This window comes from Podarcis muralis, chromosome 8 (genome assembly GCF_964188315.1).
Source record: "Podarcis muralis chromosome 8, rPodMur119.hap1.1, whole genome shotgun sequence".
NCBI classification, from domain to species: Eukaryota; Metazoa; Chordata; class Lepidosauria; order Squamata; family Lacertidae; genus Podarcis; species Podarcis muralis.
The window spans coordinates 40,955,708-40,980,755 of NC_135662.1; the positions used below are offsets into that span (position 1 = coordinate 40,955,708).

Sequence of the window (25,048 nt, forward strand, 5' to 3'; positions counted from 1 at the left end):
CTAGGGTTGATGGGAATTGTAGTCCAAAAACAATTTGAGACTCAAGTTTGGGAAACCCTGACCTAAAACATGATTTGAAATGATTCCGGGTGTTCCCTGGGTTATCTTAATTATGACATTATATTTTTTATATAAACACAGTTCGATTATAAACCATACATGGTTTAGGGGTGTATTCTGGATTTGAAATAAATAACACAAACCTTTTAACATCCTTTGTTTTTCAAAAAACAAAACACCACATTATTTATTTATGCCACATTCATACACTGTAGCAAGATTAGACTCCAAAAGAGACAAATTTTCATTTGAGCAGATTTTCAGCAAAATATATCCTCTGCCACTATATATGTATATAAAATAGGGTGCTGTCTACTACAACAGTTTTAGTTATTGAGAACAACAACTTTTCACAAGGCCAAAAAAGTTAATATCCAGGAAGGAGGGGTTGCAAAGGGATGTGGAGTTATGCTAAACAATTTATCATAACAAATTTTTCCATGTGTATACTACAGGGAAGAAGGTTGTTCAAAAAGATGCCTCAAAATCCCATGACTCTCCTGAGTCCCATTCCAGGGATTTGTGGTCATGCAGTCACATCCAAGTTTCCCTGGCCCAAATTCGGTAAGAGATTTGATTCCCTTTAAATCACTAAAGGGAACATTTGGCATGAAACTGTAAATTCAGAGATTCCCAGGAACATATAAACTTAAACTGAGAAAACATAATTTAGCAACATGCCATGACATAATTTTAACTTAGTTGTTAGTGAGCAAAATATTTTACAATGTATTGACTAGCAGCAAACTCTCATAATGTTCACAGAAAGGATGAATTTGTATGCTTGCAGGTAGTTTGAAAGACAAAGTGCAGCGTTGAGAGTGGAGTTGTGTGTGCATGCAAGCAAGCTGGAAGCTGGAAGCAAGGCAGCAGGCTGGGAAGGCAGAGTCAGAGCCATGCCTGATTTTTGCTGGAATGCAAGGCTGTAGCTATGAAAGAACCAATACCTCATTGGGGTGTTAATGCTGTGAACCCCTCTATCAGGTTGTATATATGTGTAAACAAACCATATATCATAAGGACATCTTGCTGCAAAGGAAACACGGACCATGGGTAAGCACTTAGAATCCCAAACCTAACATATAAAGAATTACTAGCCATGCCGATACACTAACAGAACTGAAACATAATTAATGAGAATAAAGACGTTTGCAAATGAAATGGTTGTGAACATTTAAAACAAGCGTGCCCTGTTAGAAGAGTTCACCTGAAAGTGTGTCATTCCATTTATGACACTTTATTGGAAACTTTCAACTTTGACTAAAAACTGTCATCAAATTTATTTGGTAAATGGTATTTTTGCAACCAAAAACAAAAACACGTGCACTTCTAAGGCTATGTTATAATAGAGTTCTGATGTTAGATTTGTTACCATAATTTATTACATTGTTAAACAAACTATAAACCCTTTAACTAATCATATGTTGTGGCTTGAATCAGTTTGGTGTTCTCTCTGCACCCAATGCTTTATTTTGTTATTAATTGCTCATTTGTTATATTTTGTCTTGTTTTCAGAGTTTCCCTGTATGGAGGGCAACATCAAATAGAGATTAAATACTTCAGTCACATTAAATAGCAGCACTACCTCAATATTCATTACAAAATATAGAATCATAAAAATAGGAAATGGAAAAAATAACCTTAAGGTATGAATGGCTCAGAAATATGACATTTCCAGGATTAACAGCAATCAGACCTTGTGTTGGAACCATGCTGTGCTTGGAATACCATGCAAATGGGCTCCCCTTTCTTAAACTACCTATCTTTCATACCTGACCAAAAAGGGAGCACATCCACATGACATTCATCCTGGATACAAGCAAAGTGCCTGATATTATGTCAGTTGGGATGTGCGTGGAAGGAAAATGCTACTCTGAAGTGATTCCTTAGGGCAGTGTGCGTGTATTCCCACTGGACCGTCAATGAAATCTGATTCAATCAGCCTCATGTGTGGTAGACAGGTTTTACCCCTAAAATAAAGCTGTCACCTAGTACAGCATTTCACTTTCCCTCAGAAGAGTGAATGACAGCATTTTACAAAGAAAATGTAAAAGGGTACACCTGGGATAAACACCGGGGGCTACCTTTTCCACTTGTCCATGAAGACCCCACTGTCTGGGGAAGAGGCAGTTCCCCAAACCATTTGCATTCCAATCTGCAGCCTGCTTACTCTATTCTATAGAATCAAATTAGAACTAATGCTGCCCCTTCATTTGCACAGTCCCATACTGAACTCTCTATATTGGACACGCTGGAGTGGAAAACAATACTCCATGGGTAGGCAAACTAAGGCCCGGGGGCCAGATCCAATCGCCTTCTAAATCTGGCCCGCCAGAAATATTAAAATGAATAGGACTGAGAATCATGAAACTGGAGAAAAGCAAAAGAGCATTCAGTCAAACCCTGATCAAAGGAAGTCCTTCCATTCACCAATCACTATACGGAATAGATTGCAGAGTGCTAGGGGAAAGAAAGAAATTGAACTGCAGAAAGATGCTTAAGGCAAATATTTCAAAGTAATACAAGTCTGCTTTAAGAAAAGGCAAAATACATCAAGGACACTGGAAATCAGACCGTTGTGGGTGAGTATTCTTTTGTAACACAAAACATGCTGATCAGCTGGCACCTGAACCTGACCAAAGCCATCAGCTCACTCATTCTAAGGATACACCTGAACAATATCTTTTCCCTGTTGCAACATCCCATCAGACCTGGTGTTACAGGAGAGTATTGCCCCAGGGCTTCAGGAGGGCCCACTGCCAAGTCTGACACGGTCTACCACTTGAAGACTTCTCGGACCTTTGTCTGTTTCCTTGCAGACCACCCAGGATAATCACCATCAGTGTTAGAAACGAAGATTTGAAACCTAGGTTATGGGCTCAATAATGAAATGTCTAGATGCAATTAAAACTGCAGAGTGGAAGGAAAGGAGGACCTTTTTCTGCCTCCCCACTTCCAGCTACTCTCTGAAGACTGGAGAAGAGATCCTCTTAAGAATATTAGGGGAGTGGACAGGGGAAGGACTAGACCATGTGAAAAATGAATATAATATTTTAGCTGCAGTTCATTCATTTTCAGTTTTGTATTCTTATTACTAAATAATTGCACCTATCTCTGCAACACTGTCGATTAATCCTTAAAATCCTATTGTGATAAGATTTATTTTTAGTATTTACATTAAGACTGCAAATTAGACATGATTCCCCACCCCATGAATAACTGTTTCAGGTAGCAGACAGGTCATTCATTGCTGGCAGGGGGCCATTAACTTGGCTTAGCCATTTGAAAATATTTTAGTGTGCTTTCTATCCAAAACTGTCAAAAGCAAAATTATTATCTTCTAACAGGGCCAGATTTCAGTTTTACCACTTCATCTTTAAACAAAATGTGGAATTTATAATGGGATTAAACACACATGGGAATACTCTTAAAAAGAGTCATATATAATTTAAAGTTCTGCATCTAGTCCAGAGTTAATTCCTACTATACATTTTTACTGACTTTAACAAAACTGTCTGCTATCCTTTATTGACGTCAGTAGACAAAAGCCCAATAGCAATTTCTGTCACTGTAGTATCTTTGGAATTTCCTCTTTCATATGAGTTAGAGATTTCCAAGTCTAGAATATTCTTCTTTATGGATCACTAGAATATTTTCAATCTCCCACCCCCACCCCCCATTTTTTAAAAAAATCTTAGACATGACAACTCATTTTAAAACAGGTATGTTCGTAATGCATGACTCAGTTCACACATTTGTCAGAGGAAAATAAAATAAAATAAATATTCCTCCCTTCAAGGCAAAAGTTGACTTTTACAAACTTATCCTTTGACAACAATTAGATTTTTAAAAGTATAATGTTTTTGCTTATAAATAATGGGCAAAAGTATATTGAAGTTGCTACTACTATATTTCAAATGTATTTACTAATTGTATGATCCTGCCATATACTAAAAAAGCTAACATGAAGTATTAACAAATATTTGTTTGCTGGTGCATTCACCTCTGATCTTACCTATTTTGCTGTAAGCAGATTACATAACCAATTTACTTCTTAATAGCACCCATCCTCTTAAATGTTTAACACCCACAGAGGATAAGTATTGCCAAAACAGATATTGATGCATTATCCTAATAATGAGCCAACAGATCAATATGGCCTCTCTTGCTTTTGCAGGCTCAGTGTATTAGGTGATTGTGGCTGACATTTTGTTCTATTTAGGTTGTAGCTAGGTCTTAAATTGGAAGTACACTGATGGATACTTCAGATCTGTAAGATTTGCATTATTCCACATTCATTTCTTATGTACACTGGATGCACATGACTGCACAACCATTGTTTAAGGCAGATTAATTTACTCAGCACCATCATCCCACACTCCACTATTCCTAAGCTTCACATGTATTATGTATACCTTGATACTCCTCCCCCAACTTGCCATATCAATTCTGCAGCTCCACATGGCACAAGATATCATAATGCCAAAAAACAAACAAAAAAACATGAAGTCAAGCCACAGTAACACCACTGGCATTCGAAATCCACACTGAAAGTGTGTGAGAAAAGCTCAAAAAATGACAAACAAAAGTTATCCATTAAAAAAAATAAAGATACAAATTAGTATCCTCATCATTGCCTAGGGAATAGTTTAAAAGAGGAAGACATTCTGAAGTCCACATTAAAAGCATTACATTGATGAAGATTTTATTATCAAACACTTAGTACAATAATATAGAAGAATAAGAAAAGTTTAAGTTGTTTAAGACACTAGCCGATGACAATGCCTTTCTTTAAGAAACTGATTGTTTTAAGATGTAGGCTGCAGAATCTCAAAATATACTGTATTGGGAATTATTATATTGGATACAGTCTAGCCAAGGTTGCTACATTTCTCTCTCTCTCTCTCTCTCTCTCTCTCTCTCTCTCTCTGGATAGTTTATAATCTCCAACTCTAAAGTCTTTGAAGGAGTAATCATCAACAGATTGTATAATTAAATCTTTCTTCCAGCAGTGTTCTTGCAGTCAGTGACTTTGAATTTTGTTAAATTTTATTGTGGGGTGGCTGAGCTTCTTTTCCTTATCAGAGCTCTACTCTTTCTGCTTTTGCAAAAACTTCAAAGGAAGAATTTAAAAGACAACTAACTCTCTTTTTGATGGTAGGGATTTGTTTGGGGGTTTTTTGGTCCACATTGTCTGCTTGAATATCTATAACTTTTTAAATGCATACATTCTATCAAAGGGTTCTGCAGGAGCAATATCCCTTGTTGGTCCTGGTCTGACTGATGAATGATTGATCCAGGGAGCTTGTGTTTATCAATGTGATAAATAGAGAAACTAAAGATATACAACTTCCAGAAGTACGGCAGCATTTATTTGATTTGTTCTTGCTCGGTGCTCTCCCTCCACAATAGTAGCTGGAGAACTCAACAAGGTACAATGCATTCCCCATCAGACAGGTAAAGGATTGATGTCCGCTAGGAAAGAACCAAAACTTCTTGTTCATCACTTGAAAGACCATTACAGTGTCTCATTTCATTATGCTTCACACATTTGAATTTAAAATATTTTTCACAGTTATATCATTACATACACCTTGAAATGCAGCCTGGCCCAATAAGGTAAAATAAATACATCTATGGAGATACATGAGCATGCCAAGAACAGATTGTGAATATTTTAATAAATAATTAAAAATAAAAATACTTACCAAGGAGGATGGATATATAAGACATCCTGCAGAGCTAGCTTGAGGTGAGCTGCTGTTTCTTTTGCAAAAAGAACTTTAAGCCTAGGCTCAACGACAGCAATTTTTTCTATGGAAGAACTGCCAGCACAAATTTGTCCCAACTGATGGCAGACAGTTATGCAGAGAGTGCATTCTTCGTGCATTTCTTCAATCTTCACAGCTAGTACACCAGATTTAACACCTGGAAATTAAGCAATAAAGCAGCTAAGATAAGTACTCCATGGGATGCAGAATACACACACGAGGACACAGCCCTACTTCTACAGACATCTATGTGTGAAAGTAGGTCTTTAGATAATGAGCTTAGTTGCACTTTTTTCATGGTTGTGTAGGTCAGATGTTACAACTCCCACCATCCCTGACCATTGGCTCTGCTGGCTGGAGCTGATGGGAGTTGGAGTCCATCAAACGGAGGTCCACAATTTCCCCACCTCTGGTATAGGTATTCAATACATAAAAAGCATTCCATCTTATTTAACTGTATCTGTAAAAACAATCTATTAATATTTACCAAGACAACTTTAAATAATATTTCAGTACTGTGCAACATTAAATAAATACACAAGGCAAACTGAAATTATATCTGAGTCCATATGAACCATAGCTCACTGGTAGAGCACATGGTCAGGTAGCACATGGTCAGGTAGCAGATGGCAAGAAGGATCTCTACCAGAGATGCTTGGGCTACATAGGCTAATAGTCTGGTCTCCTATAGGGAAGCTTCCTATGCTCCTATCTGAAAGATATTGCTCTGCAGGCAAACAGCAAATGATAATATTGCACTTGACAAAAAGTGGGGTACCTAAAGGTTTTGGGGAACTTAAGTTATCCTCAGTCAGCCCAGAGGTTTTCAAAACAGAATAAAGATTTGCCTATAAAAAGTATTGCTTAAAATGAGTAAGGACATGCCGCATAAATTTTAGCAATGTATATGCTAATAGTGAGCTACAAATTTGTTGCTTAAATATGCAAACAGCAACAGGCAATAGCTTCAGTGTGCAGCAAATCTATGAATTTGGACATAGATTAAAAGCTGCGTACCTAGAGAAAAAACACTTGACACTTGAAATATTTAAGTATCAGAAAAGATGCTTAAGTATAGCGTACCAGGGCTTCTGAGCAGCTAGAAAGTACAGCCAAGAAGGGGTTTAAAGCACCACATCAAAGGAGTTATGTTCCAGTAATACTTAAGTGTAGTGCATGCAGCTGCCATTTCAATTAGGTCTTACATGACATTCGTATGACAAGCTTATATTACTTTTATTGTCTTTTTGCTCTCATTTGTTTTCAAATACAGTACTGAACTAGAGAAAGAAAGGATATCACTTCATGAAAATTAGGCACCCCATGAAAATTAGGGCGGCAGGGTGATGGTGGAGAGAGAATCTACAGATAATCAGAAAACCAGAAATGTACTACTGCAGAGTGTCACAGACCTACATTTTTGAATATAGGTCTTCATTTTTGAATGAAGCTTGAACTGTTATGTTATGGGGAAACAAGATCTAAGTAGCCACTGTTATCTTCTTCAATGGAGTTGTTCCAGATCACCACACCTTTACATCTGTGCTACTGGCTCTCAACCTTTGGGAATGTTGAAATACACACACACACACAAATAATTTAAAAATTGAGTTGTGCAAATCAAATTGGATCTACTAGACCCAAAATTCTTAAACAATGTGGACTAAATTCTTTTCTGGGGACCTTGAAGCTTAAGCTTCATTAGTTTCATGGCAGATCCGCTCCTGACTACAGGACAGCTGGAATTATTAGATGCAACTTTTTAAAGTCCACTCGGTACAATAATTTAGAGATGCCAGCTCCAATGTACAGCCCTTTAGTCAAAGTGTAACATCTCAAAAATACGTTCAGAAAAAAGCAGATACTATTTGCTTTGACAATTTCAAATTGTTTTAAAATAAGACTGCTATGCTTTCTTAGAAAGTTCAGACTCATAAAATAAATTATACTAAGGGGCCAAAATATTTCCCCAAGAAAGCAAGAATATAATTTCCCCCCAGTAATGCCCCTGAACCAAACTTAAACATATAAGCATTTTCCAACATGTTCCTGAACTCAGGCTGAAGTCAGCAAACTTAACTCAATCAAAAAACACTGCCAGTTATTCTTGCTTTAAATGCACACAAAGTTCAAGGTCTTTTTTTCAGTAATTCATTATATTAAGACAGGAGTAGGGAACCTGTGACCTTCCAGATGTTGTAGGACTAACAACTCCTATCATCCCTGGCTATTGGCCATGATAACTAGGACTAATGTGAGTCAAAGTCCAATGTCATCTGGAGGGCCAAAAGTTACCCAAACTGCACTAAGAGGTACACAGGCTGCTGGATCTCCTTGTGCCTCAGATGCTGATCCTTGTTTAAAGAAGAAATCACGTGACTCTTGTTCTAGCACACTGAGTAAGTGGGTAGATATCAAAGAGAAACTGGAATAAAGTGATACAATTTGTGACGTCTTAATTGTACCAGTACATACATCATTCACTTCCTGAATACAGATATGCTATCTGAGTCCTGGTTTGATTTACAATGGGTTAGATAGCAAACTTTGAATGATCAAAGTTAGACCGACTACTGCAACTCTAGTTCTATGCCCTGCACAAAGGTACTTGGGACTGAAGGCCTTCCTAATCATACCACCTTAAAGTTTGAACCACCTTAAAGCTTTCAGCAAGGCGTTTCAAATACATATGTAAAGATATGTTACTAATTCAAGCAATTGAAAATTACATCTTTTCTCATCAGTTGAGTGCATGAGCATTGTTAGAAGTCGACAAAGGTCCTCAAGTTTCTCTTTCCCCCACCCCTGTGCTTCTTTTTTTAAAAACACAAAACTTATTATTTTACTACTTTGCTTATAGAGTAGTTGGGCACAAGGCAAAATGCAGTACCAGTTAGACTCCAGCCACCTGGCATCTGAATATCTATAGATATCGGCATACACAAATTTATGTCCAGGGCACAAGGATTTAGGAGTGGGGAATATAGAACAGGGGTTAAGAACCTGAGTTTCTCCAAATGCTTCTGGACTACAACTTCCATCATCCCCTGAACAGTGGCTCTGATGGGTAGAGCTGATGGGAGTTGGAGTCCTGCACTATCTAAAAAGCCACAATTCCCCCCAAGTCTGCCTTGCAGTGACACTCAATTTATTTTAATCACAATTTCCATTTTAGAGTGTTGAAGTGGTACAAGAACACCACATGGCAAGGGATCATAGCACAGAGATAGGACACAAGCTGTGAATACAGATGGACAGGTTCAACCTCTTGCATCTCCAGCAGCTGATGAGAAAGACCCGAAGACCCTAGAAAGCCACTGCTCATCAAAGCAGACTTTACTGGGTTAGACAGACTCTGACCCACTATAAAGTAGCTTCCTATGCTCCTAGGGTTGCCATAAGTCAGACTCTCTTAGTTTCTCTTTAATCTGCATTATGGGAATATTATTATAATACATTTAATTATACCCTGGCTTTTCCCCAGACAGAAGAAACAAGAATCACTAAAATATAGAGAAAATAATTAGGGGGGACATTATTATTATTATTATTATTATTATTATTATTATTATTACCCTTATTATTAATAATAATACCCCGCCCATCTGGCTGGGCTTCCCCAGCCACTCTGGGTGGCTTCCAACCAAGTATTAAAATACAGTAATACATCAAACATTAAAAGCTTCCCTAAACAGGGCTGCCTTCAGATGTCTTCTTAATTAATAGAATTAAAACTTTATATGGGTATAATAGCCTTTTAAAATATAGAAATAATTACAATAAAAATAGCATGGCAACAGCTCTTTTATTAAAAGCATTCAATTCCCCAAAGTCTGTTGGAACAAGGTCTTCACCTGCTGGTGGAAGGACAAAAAGGATGGAGCCAATCTAGGGAGGTAGCTCTGGGAGCAGCCCCTGAGAAGGCCCTTTCCTGTGTCCCCACCAATCGTGCCTGTGAGGGTGGCAGGACCAAGAGAAGGACCTTTCCTGAAGATTTCAAAACCCAGGTAGGTTTGTAGGAGGGAATACGGTCTTTCAGATGGAGCTGAGCCATTTAGGGCTTTATAGGTCATAACCAGCACTTTACAGGGCTGTCTTAAGTTACTTTGCTATCTATAAGATGTAATATAATAGCAAAACTAGAGTACCATACAGCATTGTCCACACCCTCTCTTAGTCTTGGACCTTCCCCCTCATCACACTATTCACACAATTTCTTTCAGATTCCTGTCATCTAGCTCTAATATGGTGATAGCACTGGAAAGTTCATTTCTTCCCTCCTAATGCAGGAAGTGAACATTTGTCTTTGTTTCTATTTTTGACCTGGGGTGGGGAACACTATTGCCAAATTACTGCAGCAGTGAGGTCCTGTATTTCTAGACTGTTTCCTATGAGAAGCTGTTATTGTTAACACACTAATGAAATGGTAGAGGCATAAAAAAATCAGGTCCACAGATTAAGCAACTGTCAAATCTATCTATCTATCTATCTACCAACCAAGGATTTGGCAACAAACAGCTAAGTGCAGGATGCAGTGCATAAATCGCAACTAAGATTTGGAAGCAAATAAAAACAGAGAATATTTCATAAGAAACTGCTGTTTCATACTTGCTGAACTTATAGTACTACAAGTTCTCTTACATGACTGTGCTCCACCCACTGGCAAGTGATGACCCCAATTTTCTTCTCTCACCCACACAATTATACTTAATGTGCAGCTAAAGCTTGTAACCAGAGAAGTGCTTTGGCCCCGTTGAGGAGATTAATACTGGTCCTTGTGACACTGCCACATGAGTGAGATCTGGATTCAGTTGGATTGCTGTGCCTGGAGATCAGGACAGAGAGAAAGATCCAGGGCTGGTTTGAGGCAATGCTGGGTTGCAGCAGCTAGATGTTTTAAAAATCAACTGATATCTGTAAAGGATCTGAACTGTTCTTCAGTCTGCAATGACTCAATCTGATGATATGGCAATGACAACTTCTTGGCTTCCAGGCTTGGCAGGCACTTTGGAGGGTCAGTCTACCTTGCCCTCTAAAGACACCCTGAGCCTTCCACATGTTAAGACTGGGTCATTACAGGCCTGCACCTTGGACTCATGAAGGTGGAGTTTTAGGTTTGGCTGTGCCATTAGTTTGCTGCCTGCTCTTGTGCAAGTGACTTGATCTCTTTAATCCCCACTTTCTCTACGTACATAAAAAGAAAACAGCAAACATTTCTTCTGTATGGTGCCTGGAATCTGAGTAACCAGAGCTATGCAAGCAATAGCATTATGTAAACTCTTTTGCCATACTACAGATCTGAGTTCCGTAAGCATATGAATACACGTCTACGCAAAACCTTTTGGTTTGAAACTGGAGTCTTACTAGTTTACCTGTTCAAGTTGTCAACACACTGTCAATTATGTGGAAATTGAAGTGGATTTTTTTCAATCATGAAAACATACCTGCCTTTTAAACAATTGGAGTTTATCTCCTCCAGATCTATTGCATAAATCCTTTGTTTCTAATCCATCTAATTAACCTTGAGTCAGACATATTAACAAACACAAATGTTTACACATGCCACCTATAATATGAAATCCATAGCCAATGATTCAAAATTCTAACCTCTTGGCTCTAAATTCTAAACCTCATACAAAAGAAGAATTATGGTGTGACAACTGGATGTACAAACAGGGCTCTAAATACTGTGTTTATACTGATTACACAAACACACCAATACATGGAATATCAACATGGGGGACAAAATCATGCAATGGATAGTGTAGTGCCACTGAAAATGGGAGACTCTGTTCTAATCCCTAACCAGGTAAGATGTTCACAACCAGAGAAGTTACATTTTCTTAGTCATTCTTACTTCATAGGATAACAATTGTGAATAAACATTCGCAATAAATGTGTTTTAAAATATTATGCAGTCGGCAGGACATGCAAGTTAGGGATGGAGAAGAATTTTGTTTGGCCTGCATTTTTAAGTGAACTAGTTAAGCTAAGCCCTACTGAAATGAACTTTGCAAACCCTTCTTTGAATTTTTATGATATAGGCTTCATTTCAAAAAAATAGTTAACATCAGTAACATGTGTATTTTAGGATAAAACAAGTTTAGAAATATGAACATGAAAATAAACCACATATTTAAATATATAATTGAGATTAAATCTGTATTTAAATACAGATTTTGTAATAAAATAATACTTATGTGTTTAAATTTTCATATTGAAACCGACTTATGAATAACCATTTGCAAAACTGACACAGACTAGAAATCAACTGGTCTGACGGTCCCCAATGCATGATCATAATGTCGACTGTTGTTAAAAGAAGCCCACAGTGCTATTTAAAGCCATACTCCTTTAGAAAGTTGTTGTCTTTCCAAGCTGTCAAGTCTGCTTCCCTGCAGATTTTCAAAGATCTAGAAGGGTTTCTTTGGGGAACTTTTCCATACTGAACACTTAGGATGGGTTGTTTCCACAAGTATAATTCTGTTAAGTCTGCAAAGCACGTCAATTACGTAACGTCATTCTTCCATTGTTCTTGTTTTCTGTTGAAGACAGTTCCACATACTTGAGCACAGGTGTACCCAACTCAGCCAGAAGGCATCTGGCAAGGGAAGCTTTTGAACATAAAAACCAATGACTCAAGCCAAAGAGAGGGGAGTTGTTAACTTTACACACACTGTACAAACTCCTGTAAGTGCTACTTTATGCCTAATCATAAAATCTTATATTTGAAAATGTTTACTTTTACCCAAGCAACACTTTGGATAGGAATATGTAGGCGAACAACAATGAACACTTAATCCTGCTTGGAACTAAAACGTAGTCAAACTTCTTTTTTTAACTGACATGCTCTTACTTTCTTCTCTCTGCTTTTCCTAAGAGCTCCTATGTTAAAAAGAAAAATAGAAGCTTTTATTTCTGTGCTTTGTTTCCAACACCATAAAATATGAGGTGATAGGAGGACACAAAGAGAACATTGGCCACTTGCCATTCCCCTGTGGGTCTAAAACAACAATTTCTAGCATTCATTACAATTGTCAACAAGAAAACCATCAAATACAGTGCCAAAGAAGTAAAGCTGAAACACTTAGGAGGATGAAAAATGCCACAAAAAACTGTTCACACAAACGTTACTGCTAAGAGTGCCAGCCCAATGTAGACTGATACTGTATCGTTGAACCATGGATGAGTGGGACAGAATCTTTACAGCAGGAGGAATAGCCATGAAGGAGGGAGATTGCCTAGTCACCTTATTAGTTTCAAACAATGAATATGCACAATTTAAAGTTGGAACTAGGAGCACAATGAAGACTCAACTTTAAATTTCCCTGTGAAGAAAAACAATCTCAGGAGGCTCAAAAGCTTAAACAGGCAAGTGCTGAATGAGTGGGGAAGATGGAAGAATTTAATCCTTTAACTATTGGCTGTTTTCTAGCTTCCCAACATCCCCAACTGCAACTTACAGACAGGCAAGTAGCTAGCGAAATTATCAACATGGAAACCCCCAGAAAGTTAAGGGTTAAGTGCCCCTTCCTCCCCCAGGTTGCTTATTAATATAAATAAATTAGGACTCTGTTACATATATTTGCGTGTAACATCTAGTTTGGCGCTAGGAATGTGCCTTAGCACCTCCATTGGTATATTTCAGCAAGAGGTATGCAGCCTAAAAGCCTTTTGAACTTAAATCTCAATGGCTAGTGATTAATGGGAATGATAAAGAAGGGATAACTCAGAAGTGTGGAAGAATTTTGGCCCAGAAGTCCAGTTTCCTATCTGTCCCCACCCCACAGGTCAACTTTGATGGGTGGGTAGGACAACCCACCTGTCAAAGGCCTTCCTGAAGAAATTTGGAAGCCATGTGCTCATCTCATCTCAAGCTCTGAGCACAGGGCTTGCAAAGTTCATTTCAGTAGGTCTTACAGCAGCTGTGTGATCAGGTTCCCCATGAGAAACTGAATCACACAGGTGGTCCAGCTGCATCTCTATCTGCCCTACATGTGATGTCAGGTATGGGACAGCTGAATCTTCCAATCATGTTCAAGGCTTTGCCCACAGACATTTCAAGAATCAAATCATTGAAGACTAGTAGCAACTAGATGGTTGCTACATCCAGATGTGAGGGAAAGAATAAAGTAAAGTGGGGGTGGGAAGTGTTTGTAGACATTGCCACCAGCTGATAGTCCAGATCCAGCAGCATACTAAGAAACTCAAGGCAACAAGCTAATTAACATTGAGGTCTGAACCCCATCAATACCAAGTTGGTCCCCTTCCTCTGCAAACAGGTCTGTTAACCAAATGTATTTGTGGAATCAACTACATGTGACATCTGGAAATGCATGGTTGGACCTCCAGTAGGTTTTTGTTTAAGTTTAATTGAGTTGCATGGGCTCTCAACTACAGTTGAAGCTGCAGCACTGGTGGAAGCAGGGTTGCAAACTTTCTTTATGCTCCCCGCCCCCATGACACTCTCCCAACTCCTATTTGCACTTCAAGGGGAAATCTATAAATCCTATACCAGATAACTCATTCTGGAACGAAAATAAAGCCAGAACCTAGGATTTACCTACATCAGAAAAGTAGTCGCTTCTCTTTCATCACTGACCTTATGGTCTATGTGACTGTATGTTATAGAGTTTCTAAAGGGATTTAACAAGACTCCAAAAGTTAAGATGATCCAATCTCATCTCATTGATCTCTGAGCTCATCTGTCTCTTGCATGTTTGCCTTGAGCAACAACACAGAAGCAAGAAAAGTATAGATATCCCAAAAAATCCTGTGAGCCGCTGTATTTTAAGAAATATTAATAGGGAAACAAAACAAATAAAACCTCAAATGGCAGCAAGACAGCAGATGAATTGCAGCTAGATTTCCAGTAAAGATACTTTTATAATAATTTGCTTTAATGTATCACAGCAGGACACTACTTTTTTCTACATTCCACTTCTCTTATCAGCCACTGTGGATAGATATTGGTCAGCTATCTAATACAGCTTTCTTTTAAATATGTTAAACCCCACAATAAAAAGAAGCTAAATGCATGCGCAAGCAATGAAATGTGCCGTCAAACTTAGAAAAGGCTTTTACTGCAACAGCTACCATGCTTGAAGAACCAAATCAAAGTTCACTTTTCAAAGTGGTTAGCCTCTTCAGCTGTCAAATTTGCTGCAGCTCCAAATATATATATTACTCTACTCTTCAAGCCAAAAATGGCTCCTAGGCTGGTCTGCAAATCACTAAACATAGATAGTTCCTGCCCTTTAGCTTACCCTTAAAAAGATAGTTCCTGCCCTTAAAAAGAAAAACGTATTAGGAGGGAGAAGGAAACAAGCAAACTCAGGAACAAGTTCTTAATTGCAAGTTCTTCTAAAGACCAGATGCGATGGAAAAGCTTAAGGAGAGGAGGTGTTAGAAGTTGCTGATCTCTTGGCTATGTTGATAGAGTGGCCCACACCCCTCTGTTCCGTCCTCTGCTGCAGTCAGATGTAAAAGCTGCCATCAGGTAGCAGTTCATAGAGAGAAGAGCCTGGCTTCTTGCTGATGGTAGCCCTGCATTTCTTCTCTCTTACAGCCTAATGCAGAGGTCGGCAACCTAAGGCCTATGGGCCACAAGCGGCCCATGGGGGTTGTTCAACTGGCCCATGGACCCCCGCTGCCCGCCTCCCGTGCGCCACACTAAACCGGCGCGGAACAGAGCGGAGACTGCCTTCTGCGACGCTGGCCGGCTTCCCATTGGCTGCAAGAAGCTCCTGAAGCCAATGGGAAGCTGCACACACCTCCTCCGTGCTGGAAGGAGTGCCAGAAATAGTGTTTGCGCATGTGTGCATGCGCGCGCACTCGGGCCCACTGCGGCACCCGCGTGACCATGAACCGGCCCAAGCCACAAAAACATTGCCAACCCCTGGTCTAATGGAATGGCTGTTGACAAGTTATAATGCTAAAAACTTAAAATAAAAAATGAGGCCCTGCCTTTTAAGTATTTCTTTGCACAACGTACTTCATTAAGAACAACAGAATTAAATGATGGGCCCATACAGTCCGTAATGCATCCTGTGTTGCCACATTTGAATCCATTTCCTACTTTTTCAGCACACCACAATTATTCAAGAGGTACATGTACATGAAAGTTGGGGCCCAGGAAAATACTTGAAGTAAACCACTGGCTGTGCAGGTGATATCATCAGGAAAAGTTTGGCTTCTTTGGCCATGGTCTCTGCTTTCTTGAGGAAGAACCTCTGGCAAGAGATGGGCTGCACCTCACACCAGTTGGCAAGAATGTGTTTGCTAAGAGCCTTGCAAACCTGATCAGGAGAGCCTGAAACTAAATCCTGAGGGGGTAGGGAGACAATATTGTAGACAACAAGAGAACAAGAGGTATTGGGGATAATACAGTGGTGCCTCGCAAGACGAAATTAATCCGTTCCGCGAGTCTCTTCGTCTTGCGGTTTTTTTGTCTTGCGAAGCACGGCTATTAGCGGCTTAGCAGCTATTAACGGCTTAGCGGCTATTAACGGCTTAGCGGCTTTAAGAAAAAGGAAACAAACTCGCAAGACGTTTCGTCTTGCGAAGCAAGCCCATAGGGAAATTCGTCTTGCGGAACGACTCAAAAAATGGAAAACCCTTTCGTCTAGCGAGTTTTCCGTCTTGCGAGGCATTCGTCTTGCGGGGCACCACTGTAGCTTCATTGATGCACAGAAAACTGAGGTGGCGCTTCAGAAACTTGCTAAAGGAAATCTCCTGTATCAATCTCTACAACCACAGCAGGCGCTGAAACTCTCCAACAGTTTGATTTCACTCCCAAAGGTGCACTATTCCATTGTCTCCCAAGACAGGCAGGTGCCAACAAAACCTGCCACTAAGTAGCAACAGTCCTCAGCCTTCTCGTGTATTTTTCTGATATAGCCACAATACAGAACAGGTTGTCTACCTCTAAGACAATATAGTTGTTTTGTGTCTCATTAGTGTTAAATGACTTTTAGCATTAATTGACCAATGCCTTAATAGTATCACAGTCACACAGTGAAATCTTTAGTTTGAGGTAAGGACTATGAAAATATCAAATAGGTTTTTGTAGCACAACTGCAATCAGGACACCCTATTGCTGTTGCAAACTTCTTCCTGTTTGCAGTGAAGATCCTAAGTAGTATTAGCAAGTACAGGGGTACAGCCTGGGAGTGGTGCACAGAGAACTGCTCAAAAACATAAGCAGCATATATTTTAGAAGTACAACTGTATTAATAATACAGGCTGTCCAACTTCACATCACTAATATAAGGATGTGTCTTCATTGAAAACAAAAGCAAAAGCAGTACACTCTGTCCCAAGTAGTTTTCATAGTAATCAAATGTTTCTTACCAATGTGATCATCAGAAATACACTGATGCTTCCAAAAGCTAATGGCGGCCCTCTTTCGGTTCTGGAGTCTGTTCAGTCTCTCTGCAAGCCCACCCCTACGGAGAATGAAGAATTATTCAGTTATACCAATATTTTACCTTTGTTCCCCAAAGTACCAAGGAACAGACATGATGCCTCATTTAGAGCCAAGGGGGTGCTATAAATCAACACTTGTATATATTTGTAAAGCACATCAGCATATTATATAATCTACATTTAGTATAAGTTGTTTTCATACACAGTTTTTCCAGGAATAAAAAGCAGAGCAATTCTGAAAGGGGCACAAGAGCACTCCTTGGGTCAAAGCGGCTCTTCTGCTGAAGAGTGTAATTTCAGCCACAACTGAGTGCACTTTTGACCATTAGCCTAGAGCAGATTACTGGAAGATGTGTGACCACTGGCAAGGAACGCATCCCAAAATACTTCTCACACATACTTGACCTCATGATTCATATCATAAGCTGGGTCAAGTATGTACTTTCAGTGGTCTGAAAATTGTCCATGGCAGAAACAGTTCTGTGTTCACAAGGGGAAGTGGCAAGCAAAGCAAATAAACTGAAGGTAATATTGTAGCAACCTATCTACAATTCAGATCAAAAACAGCCTATGTTAAAAACAAATATCATTTTATCTGAAATTACCTTTTTGCTGATGACTGTCAGGTAAATGGCTGAATATATACAGCGAATTATCTTTAACTACTCAGGTGAGCTCTCTTAGGATCCCCCCCTTTGTGAGGTTAAATTTGTTGTGAAGGTAGGATGGAGAGCATAACAAGGCCCAATCTCCTAGGACCCAGTGTTATATATTTATTAGTATTTCTAAATTGCTTATTACTTTAAAAACTCTCTAAGCGGTATACAAAAGCGCAATATAAAAACAAAAGAGTACCTATAGAGTTCCAGCTGAACTGAACTACTTGGTAATTTATTTGGAACGTGAATCCTGTAATTTTTAAAAGCCAATATCCTAATTTTACCAATTGTGCTTTAAAGAAAACAGCTAAAGTCACAAGAATTGAGAAGCAAATAAAAGTAAATGATTGATTTGTACTTTGGTAGTAATAAAAAGCTCAAGGAGTCCCGAGTATTTTATAATCACTTGGGACCTCTTAACCAATTATTTGCCAGACAAAAAGCAAATTGAGACTTGAAAAAAGAAGAAAATATGCAAATACTGCATAAATGCCATTGTCTCTCTGCAACCTAGCCCTTTTCTTTTTGTGTACAATGGCAAAACTCTTAAAATTAATTGCATCAAAAAAGCTCACTGCTTAAGAATGCAAGGACAGCATGCAGGCTCAAATCACCCCATATTCAGTCTTGCATTCAAACCTTTAACATTCTTCTTAGTTTCCATTGAAGACAAATCTGATCAACAGCAATAAAAAAATGAGACAATCGCAGCAACAATGAGAATAACAGATGAGCTCAGCGTGGTAATTCTTTCACATAAGAAGAGAGGGTGCTACTGTGGGCATGTCCTACTCAGGGGCTTCTCATAGGAATAGAATGCTGAACTAAACAGGCATTTGGTCTGAACAAGCAGGGCTCTTCTCATGAGAAACATGCAATTTTTCAATATACCACTTCCTGAAGAGTACGTCTGGGTCTTCTAAAGTCAGTGTATGTGCCTACTTGTGTGTGAATGTGTATGCCCAAACACCTCCTGTTCCATCATCAATAACAGCGAGAATTGCTCTCTTACTGGGGAAACTGAAACAGTAAATGCAGAGGGGATAGGGATTGAACAAACTGACTAAGGACAAATATAGATACAGAAAATGGAAACCGGGATAGATAAAACGTATGGTAAATAGCTGAAGTGCTTCAACTGTTATGTGTGTTTGCACATCTTTAATTGTGTATTGAAAAACAAAACTGAATGCAACTCATGAAGTGGAGGAGTTATTTATTTTCACATTCAGTCTATTAACATTTTGGAGTAGTCTACCGCATAGAAGCTTGGTCAACTAAAGCTGGAATATGAATCATTTGTTTGAAGCTTAAAATAAGATGGAACTTTTGGGTTCAGAGCAGTTTGCATGTGATGTCATTTAGGCCTGCTACAGAGGCAATGCTGCATCATATGACCAAGCACTCTTACCTCCTCACCTTTTGTACAAGCATTCTATACCCCCTTTCCATTTTGGAGGCAACCATGGTTGGTAGAGAAATGATTCTAACCACAGTACCAACTGAAGCTGGAAACCACAGTTAAAAGCAGATTTGAAGCCTGGTTTGATGCCAACTATAGGAGTGAGAGGGAAGAGAGTCGGAACATACCAGATGCACTCAATCACCAAACTACGGTGCTATATCTGCGCAATGGTATGTTGTGTAGAGCACAGTGAAGTTTTGACATTTATCTACCTCTTAATTTCTTCTCAAAAGAGGTTTGCAGAGCCATTTCTTACTTTGCCTTCTCATAAGCATAGGGTGTGGCCTAATACACACTCTGAGCTTTGCTCCATTTAGCTGTGGCTCTCCAGGGTTTCAGATAGGCGCTTATCCCACCCCACCTGGAGATGCCAGGGACTGAATCTAGAGCCTTTTGCATACAAAGCAGGTGCTTACAGCACTGAGTTGCTTACAGCATTGAGAGATATGCTATGAAGGGACTCACAGAATGAATTGACTGGAATAGGAAGAAAAAGAAGGGCATCTATGAGACTGGTAGCATGTTAACTTATTCAATTAACAGAAACGCACTTGTGCCATTCAACTAAAAATCCATTTAATTTCAGTGCTCTCTTTTCCTGTAGAATGCATTTTACTTTCAAAGTTATGGCTCATCTCACAGGAAAAAGACTTTGTTTTAACTGTGTGGTATTTTGGAACATTCTGTATTTCTACAACTTTGATAAGGTCTATTAAAAGGGGTCAGATATTAGTGTTTAACTATTCAACAGCAGAAAGCATGTTTATATAACAATATGAAAGTTTTGTTTTGTTTTCTATCACAAATATTACAATGTGGAGAAAAGCTAAGACCAGCACTACTAAAATGTGAGTAACTTTACAGGGGGGGAAATGCTATAAAATTGATCATCATTATCCACGGTAATTTGTTCAAATATATGACTCACATCTATGAAAATATTAACGTGATGGTGTGGTGTACTATTGCTAATTTTACTTCACACTTACCCAATGACAACAGCCCCACCCACACTTCCAAACAATATAATTATGGCGCACAATGTGAATGGAACTTAGCACTTTCAAATGAACTACAAATATTGTGTTCAAAATTCAGATAAGTAATTATCTATATGAAAAACAGATATGGCAGTTGTGTAAGATAGAAATATTTGAATCAGCACTGCAGAAGGAAATGTTAAGATGGTGGTTATTGTAGTAAACTCATCATAAGATGATTTGCTGCAGTGACTGTGTGAATGCTTTGAAAAACTGTATACATATATATCACTAGAGAGCTAAAAATGAATTAACTCATGACTTTGACTTAAAATGGCACGATTAATGATTTAAAATGGCCAACCCTTTCAAAAAGCCTTTGAATGTTAAAACTCTTAGATTTTGCTCATGTTGAAACTACTCTTGTTATTATTACCAGAATGCTACAATGGAAAAAAATAACATATATACCTCAGAAATTTTCTTTTCTTTGCAGAATCCTCTGGAGTCTTCAAGCTCTTGTCTCTCTTTTTCTCTGGTGTCTGTAGAAGCATCTGAGCAGATTTTAACCAGTCACTTGCTGACCTTCCTGTATCTGTTTCAATCCCTGCTTCAAAATTGAACTCGGGCTTTTTATGGAATTCTAAATCAGCAGCTTTAGTTTCTGCTTGGCATTTTTCCAGACTTTCACTGTCTGATGAATATTCTGAAATTTCTAAAGAAATTGTCTGCATAAAAGAAATATATAATTCATAATTAGAAGAGAAGCAAACCAAATGTCACATCAATTAATAGGAACACAAAAATGTATTGTTTTGGCAAGCAGTACTAGTAATTTGTCCAATATATTCAGAAAGTCATAACAGTATAGATGTATGCATTTGATAAATCAAAAGCTTGTCAGAAAGCAATTTTTTTTTAGTCACTGGCAGAACACTGGTAAAGAAGGAGCCAAATGAAGCTTCCAAAGCAGGGAGTTCCACGTTATGGGTGCCACACCCTCACCATCACAATGGATAGGCAAATTCACTTGGGAAGAGCGGGTCACAAGCCATTTAGTGTTTTAAAGCTAATGTACAGCATTTTGTACCCCTAAACTGTGAACCTGCTTTTAACGAGTGTGCAACCCCATTGGGAAACACTCACAATTCCCATTTCCCCCCATAATTTCAAAGTAGAGAAAATCAAGTTATGCCCAAGAGCCTCTCATGCTAACAGGCTTCTCCAAAAAGAGCTTATTTATGAAGGTACTTAATAAATTACACATGTAACAAATATATGTGGTCTATACTTTGGCACACACAACGTTCTGCACAATATGAAAGAAGTTCAAAACAAGAGAAAATCTGAACAACATGAGGGCTAAATTACAGTTCAGAAGGGAGCAATTGGGAATGCAAAAAAAACCAGACACTAAAGGGATGCACAACCCTTTCCCCACTCTAAACTGCTCTGGCCCTAGGTACCCTAAGCTTAGTTTTGAATGAACTCCTGAATGCCCTCTCCTGAGATGGCTGTTCATGCCAAAAAGAAGGCTAAAGCTATGTCTGTGTAACATGTAGCTTGGCTCTTCCCCTTTATTAATTTAAACCGGAATGTTTCTATTTTAAAAACTTGCACCTGCACACTTGCAATAAGCACATGCAGCTCCACATTCATTCCAATGAAGAGTTCAAATCTGTGCATGCCTGATCTACATGTACATGGATCTCCGGATTGGGGTCATATGATAATGGGCCCCTCCTTCACAGCTTTCTGCTCTTTTGCTTAACTTTACCCTATCTCCTTCCTATCTCTATTAACAAACAAACAAAATACAGTAACAGATTTCAGCCAAGGACATATATCTTTGCAATTACACATTCTGAACAATCATAATGTGCTTAATAGGATATCTGGGAGGAAAAACACATTTAGATTTGCTCAATTTAGCCTTTACAGTGTGGATGAACAAGTATATACATGCAGAATTGAGAGAAGGGTTTGGCACATAATACAGTGGTACCTCGGTTTAAGAACAGCCCTGTTTACGAAAGATTCGGTTTACGAACTTTGCAAAACCAGAAGTAGTGTCCCAGTTTGCGAACTTTACCTCTGTCCAAGAATGGAATCTGAATGGTGGAAGGACACTGGTGGCAGGAGGCCTCATTAGGGAAAGCGCGCCTCAGTTTAAGAACGGTTTCAGTTTAAGAATGGACTTCCGGAATGGACTAAGTTCGTAAACCGAGGTACCACTGTACTTCCTGCACTGCTTTAAGTAAAAATTAGCAGCAAAAAAGTATCTCCCTTTGTTCGCTGTTCTTGTCTATTACTTGCTTTGACAGTGTCCCCATAGTGCTTTATTGTCTACATTAAATACTTGCAGTGCATGCCAAATATTTATACTTGAAAATGTATTTTATTTGTTCCATTAGTACACGGTCAGAAAAGCCAATATAAACCTTTCCCAATTTACACATGCTGATTTAAGTTTATGTTTGCACCTACTTAGTTTTCCGTATCGCACACAACGTTTTGAGTTAATCTGGTATTTCAACATGCTACCTGTGCCAAATCAAAAGTTTGTTTAGCTTCTCACATTTCTTTCTAAATCACTTTTAATCAGTAGTAAGTACTTGCCAAGTTCTAAGTAGACTTGAAGTGACATTTTTGACACATGAAAGCATATGAAGTGAGCAAGATTTTGTAATTCAGCCTGTTCGCCTTCCCAATATTATGCTGTTAACATTGATGTTTAAATTCCCCTCTAAATGTTCTAGGGTCTTTTTAAGTTCAACAGTACAGGAGGAGCCAGTTGTACTTCACTTCCCATCTCCAAAATGGGGAAGGCAATAACAGCTTATGAAACAGCCTCCTTGTTCCCCCCCTTTCTATCATTCTATGTATATAATATTTCACATTACTTCCCTCATTTTTTCATTTTCTCTTCAGAATTCTACATTTTTTATTTAAAAGACTTTTCTTTATAATCTGTCTCTTTGAAGGATATTTTCTGAACCTCCCCCCGCCCAAAGAAACAAAAGGCAGTGTCTACTTTTTCCACTCACATTGATATACAAAATCAGATGAGCTTGGCCTTAGGACAAGAAAACTTACACTGGCTGAAGATGTTACATTGGTGACAAAAACAAATACTCTTCCCCACCCCCTTAACAACTGAAAATAAAAATTCATATATTTGAACTTTATTCTCTTGTTTGAGGTTCTTAGCATTAAGAAAATGTGATATGATCTAAAATGTGTTTTGCATACATTTATTGTGACCAACATAACACAACAATAGTTAAACCTGCATAGCAGAAATGTGCTGTTATGTGTGTCATTTAAACCTTCTTTTAGAACTGTCATATTAACATATTTTTAATCTTTTGTTGGAAGTTGCTGGGGAAACCCAGCCAGTAATTATTATTTATTTATTATTATTATTATTATTATTATTATTATTATTATTATTATTATTATCATTATCATCATCATCCTGATAATTTAATAATTATTAGAGGACCAATCCTATGCACAAGAAACTGGCATAAAGGAAGCTGGTGTAAGTTAAGCCACAGTAAATCTACACAAGATCCAAACTGTGTTCCACAGCAGGATTGCTGCTGTTGCCCTGCCTAAGCCGGGCAGAGAGAAAACAAGACTTTAAAATAAGAGTTCTACATCAGGTCGCTTTGTTAAGTGGCTGAGGTGAACAGGTTTGAGATCCGGCCTCTCAGCTAGTAAGACCCCGCTGAGCTGAGCTGAACAAGTTATACCACTGCATCTTTGGCTGAGCCAGGGTCGGGGTTTAATGCTGATGGAAAGATGCTCATTCCAGCAGATCTTTCCACAGGATTGCCATCAGTGTAGGGCATCCTAAGGTTTTACAGAAAAGAGACAGCTGTCTGCCCTTGTCTGAAAGAAAAGTCAGGGTGGCAGTGGACATGTTATTGCTTTTAGAAGAAAGATAATACAGTATAATTATGTGTTAATATATTTTGAATCGGATACCTTTGTAGGGTTAATTTTCATCCTGATTGGCTCTCTCTAGCAAAACTGAAAGGTGTGTTAGTCTACAGCAGGCACCCCCAAACTCAGCCCTCCAGCTGTTTTGGGACTACAACTGCCATCATCCCTGAACACTGGTCCTGTTAGCTACGGATGATGGGAGTTGTAGTCCCAAAACAGCTGGAGGGCCAAGTTTGGGGCTGCCTGGGCTACAGTATAGCTGAGGAAGCTTTACAGCTCCATGAGCCAGGTCCTTATTGGGATCTGCATCACAGGCTAAAGGTGATGTCTAAAATCCCTTTTGCTCTCATCAAAGTGAGATCAGGCTTAAAAGAGAAAGGGGAAGCCTTTAGGATTCCCTTTTGAATCCAATCTCACTGCAATCTTAAACAGGGAGGTGTGACTCCCAAAGGCTTTTGCGAGAGAGCTCTCTGGTATGCTCAAATTCAGCGAGAGCACTCTCCCTTTGTATCAGCTAATGTGAAAGGGGAGCAATCCTGCTTAGTGCTGGGTTCCTGCTTGGGTTCCTGCTTGTGCAGCGCCTCAAAGGATCCTAACAATCAGCCGTTTGCTGGGAGCTTTGGGAGTTGCAAAGAGCAACTTTGAGCAAACCCCACCCTTTCAGACAAGCCCTGCCCTTACTTGTATGACCTCAGGTAACAGGGTAGGTGGCTGTGGCTTGCTCAAAATGGCCTC

At 38.9% G+C, this 25,048-nt stretch overlaps 1 protein-coding gene across 8 annotated transcripts in view; it reads right to left on the reverse strand.

Moving 5' to 3' along the window:
• The window catches only part of SPIDR (scaffold protein involved in DNA repair), a 170,331-nt gene that overhangs the window by 84,330 nt on the left and 60,953 nt on the right, over positions 1 to 25,048 (reverse strand). For all 8 annotated transcript variants that reach the window (XM_077933043.1, XM_077933042.1, XM_077933039.1 and 5 more), the window contains 3 exons: positions 20,834 to 21,090; positions 17,184 to 17,278; positions 5,769 to 5,988 (listed from right to left, as the gene is read on the reverse strand). In XM_077933043.1, coding sequence (XP_077789169.1) covers positions 5,769 to 5,988; positions 17,184 to 17,278; positions 20,834 to 21,090 — 572 coding nt within the window. The remainder of the gene's footprint in view (positions 1 to 5,768; positions 5,989 to 17,183; positions 17,279 to 20,833; positions 21,091 to 25,048) is intronic.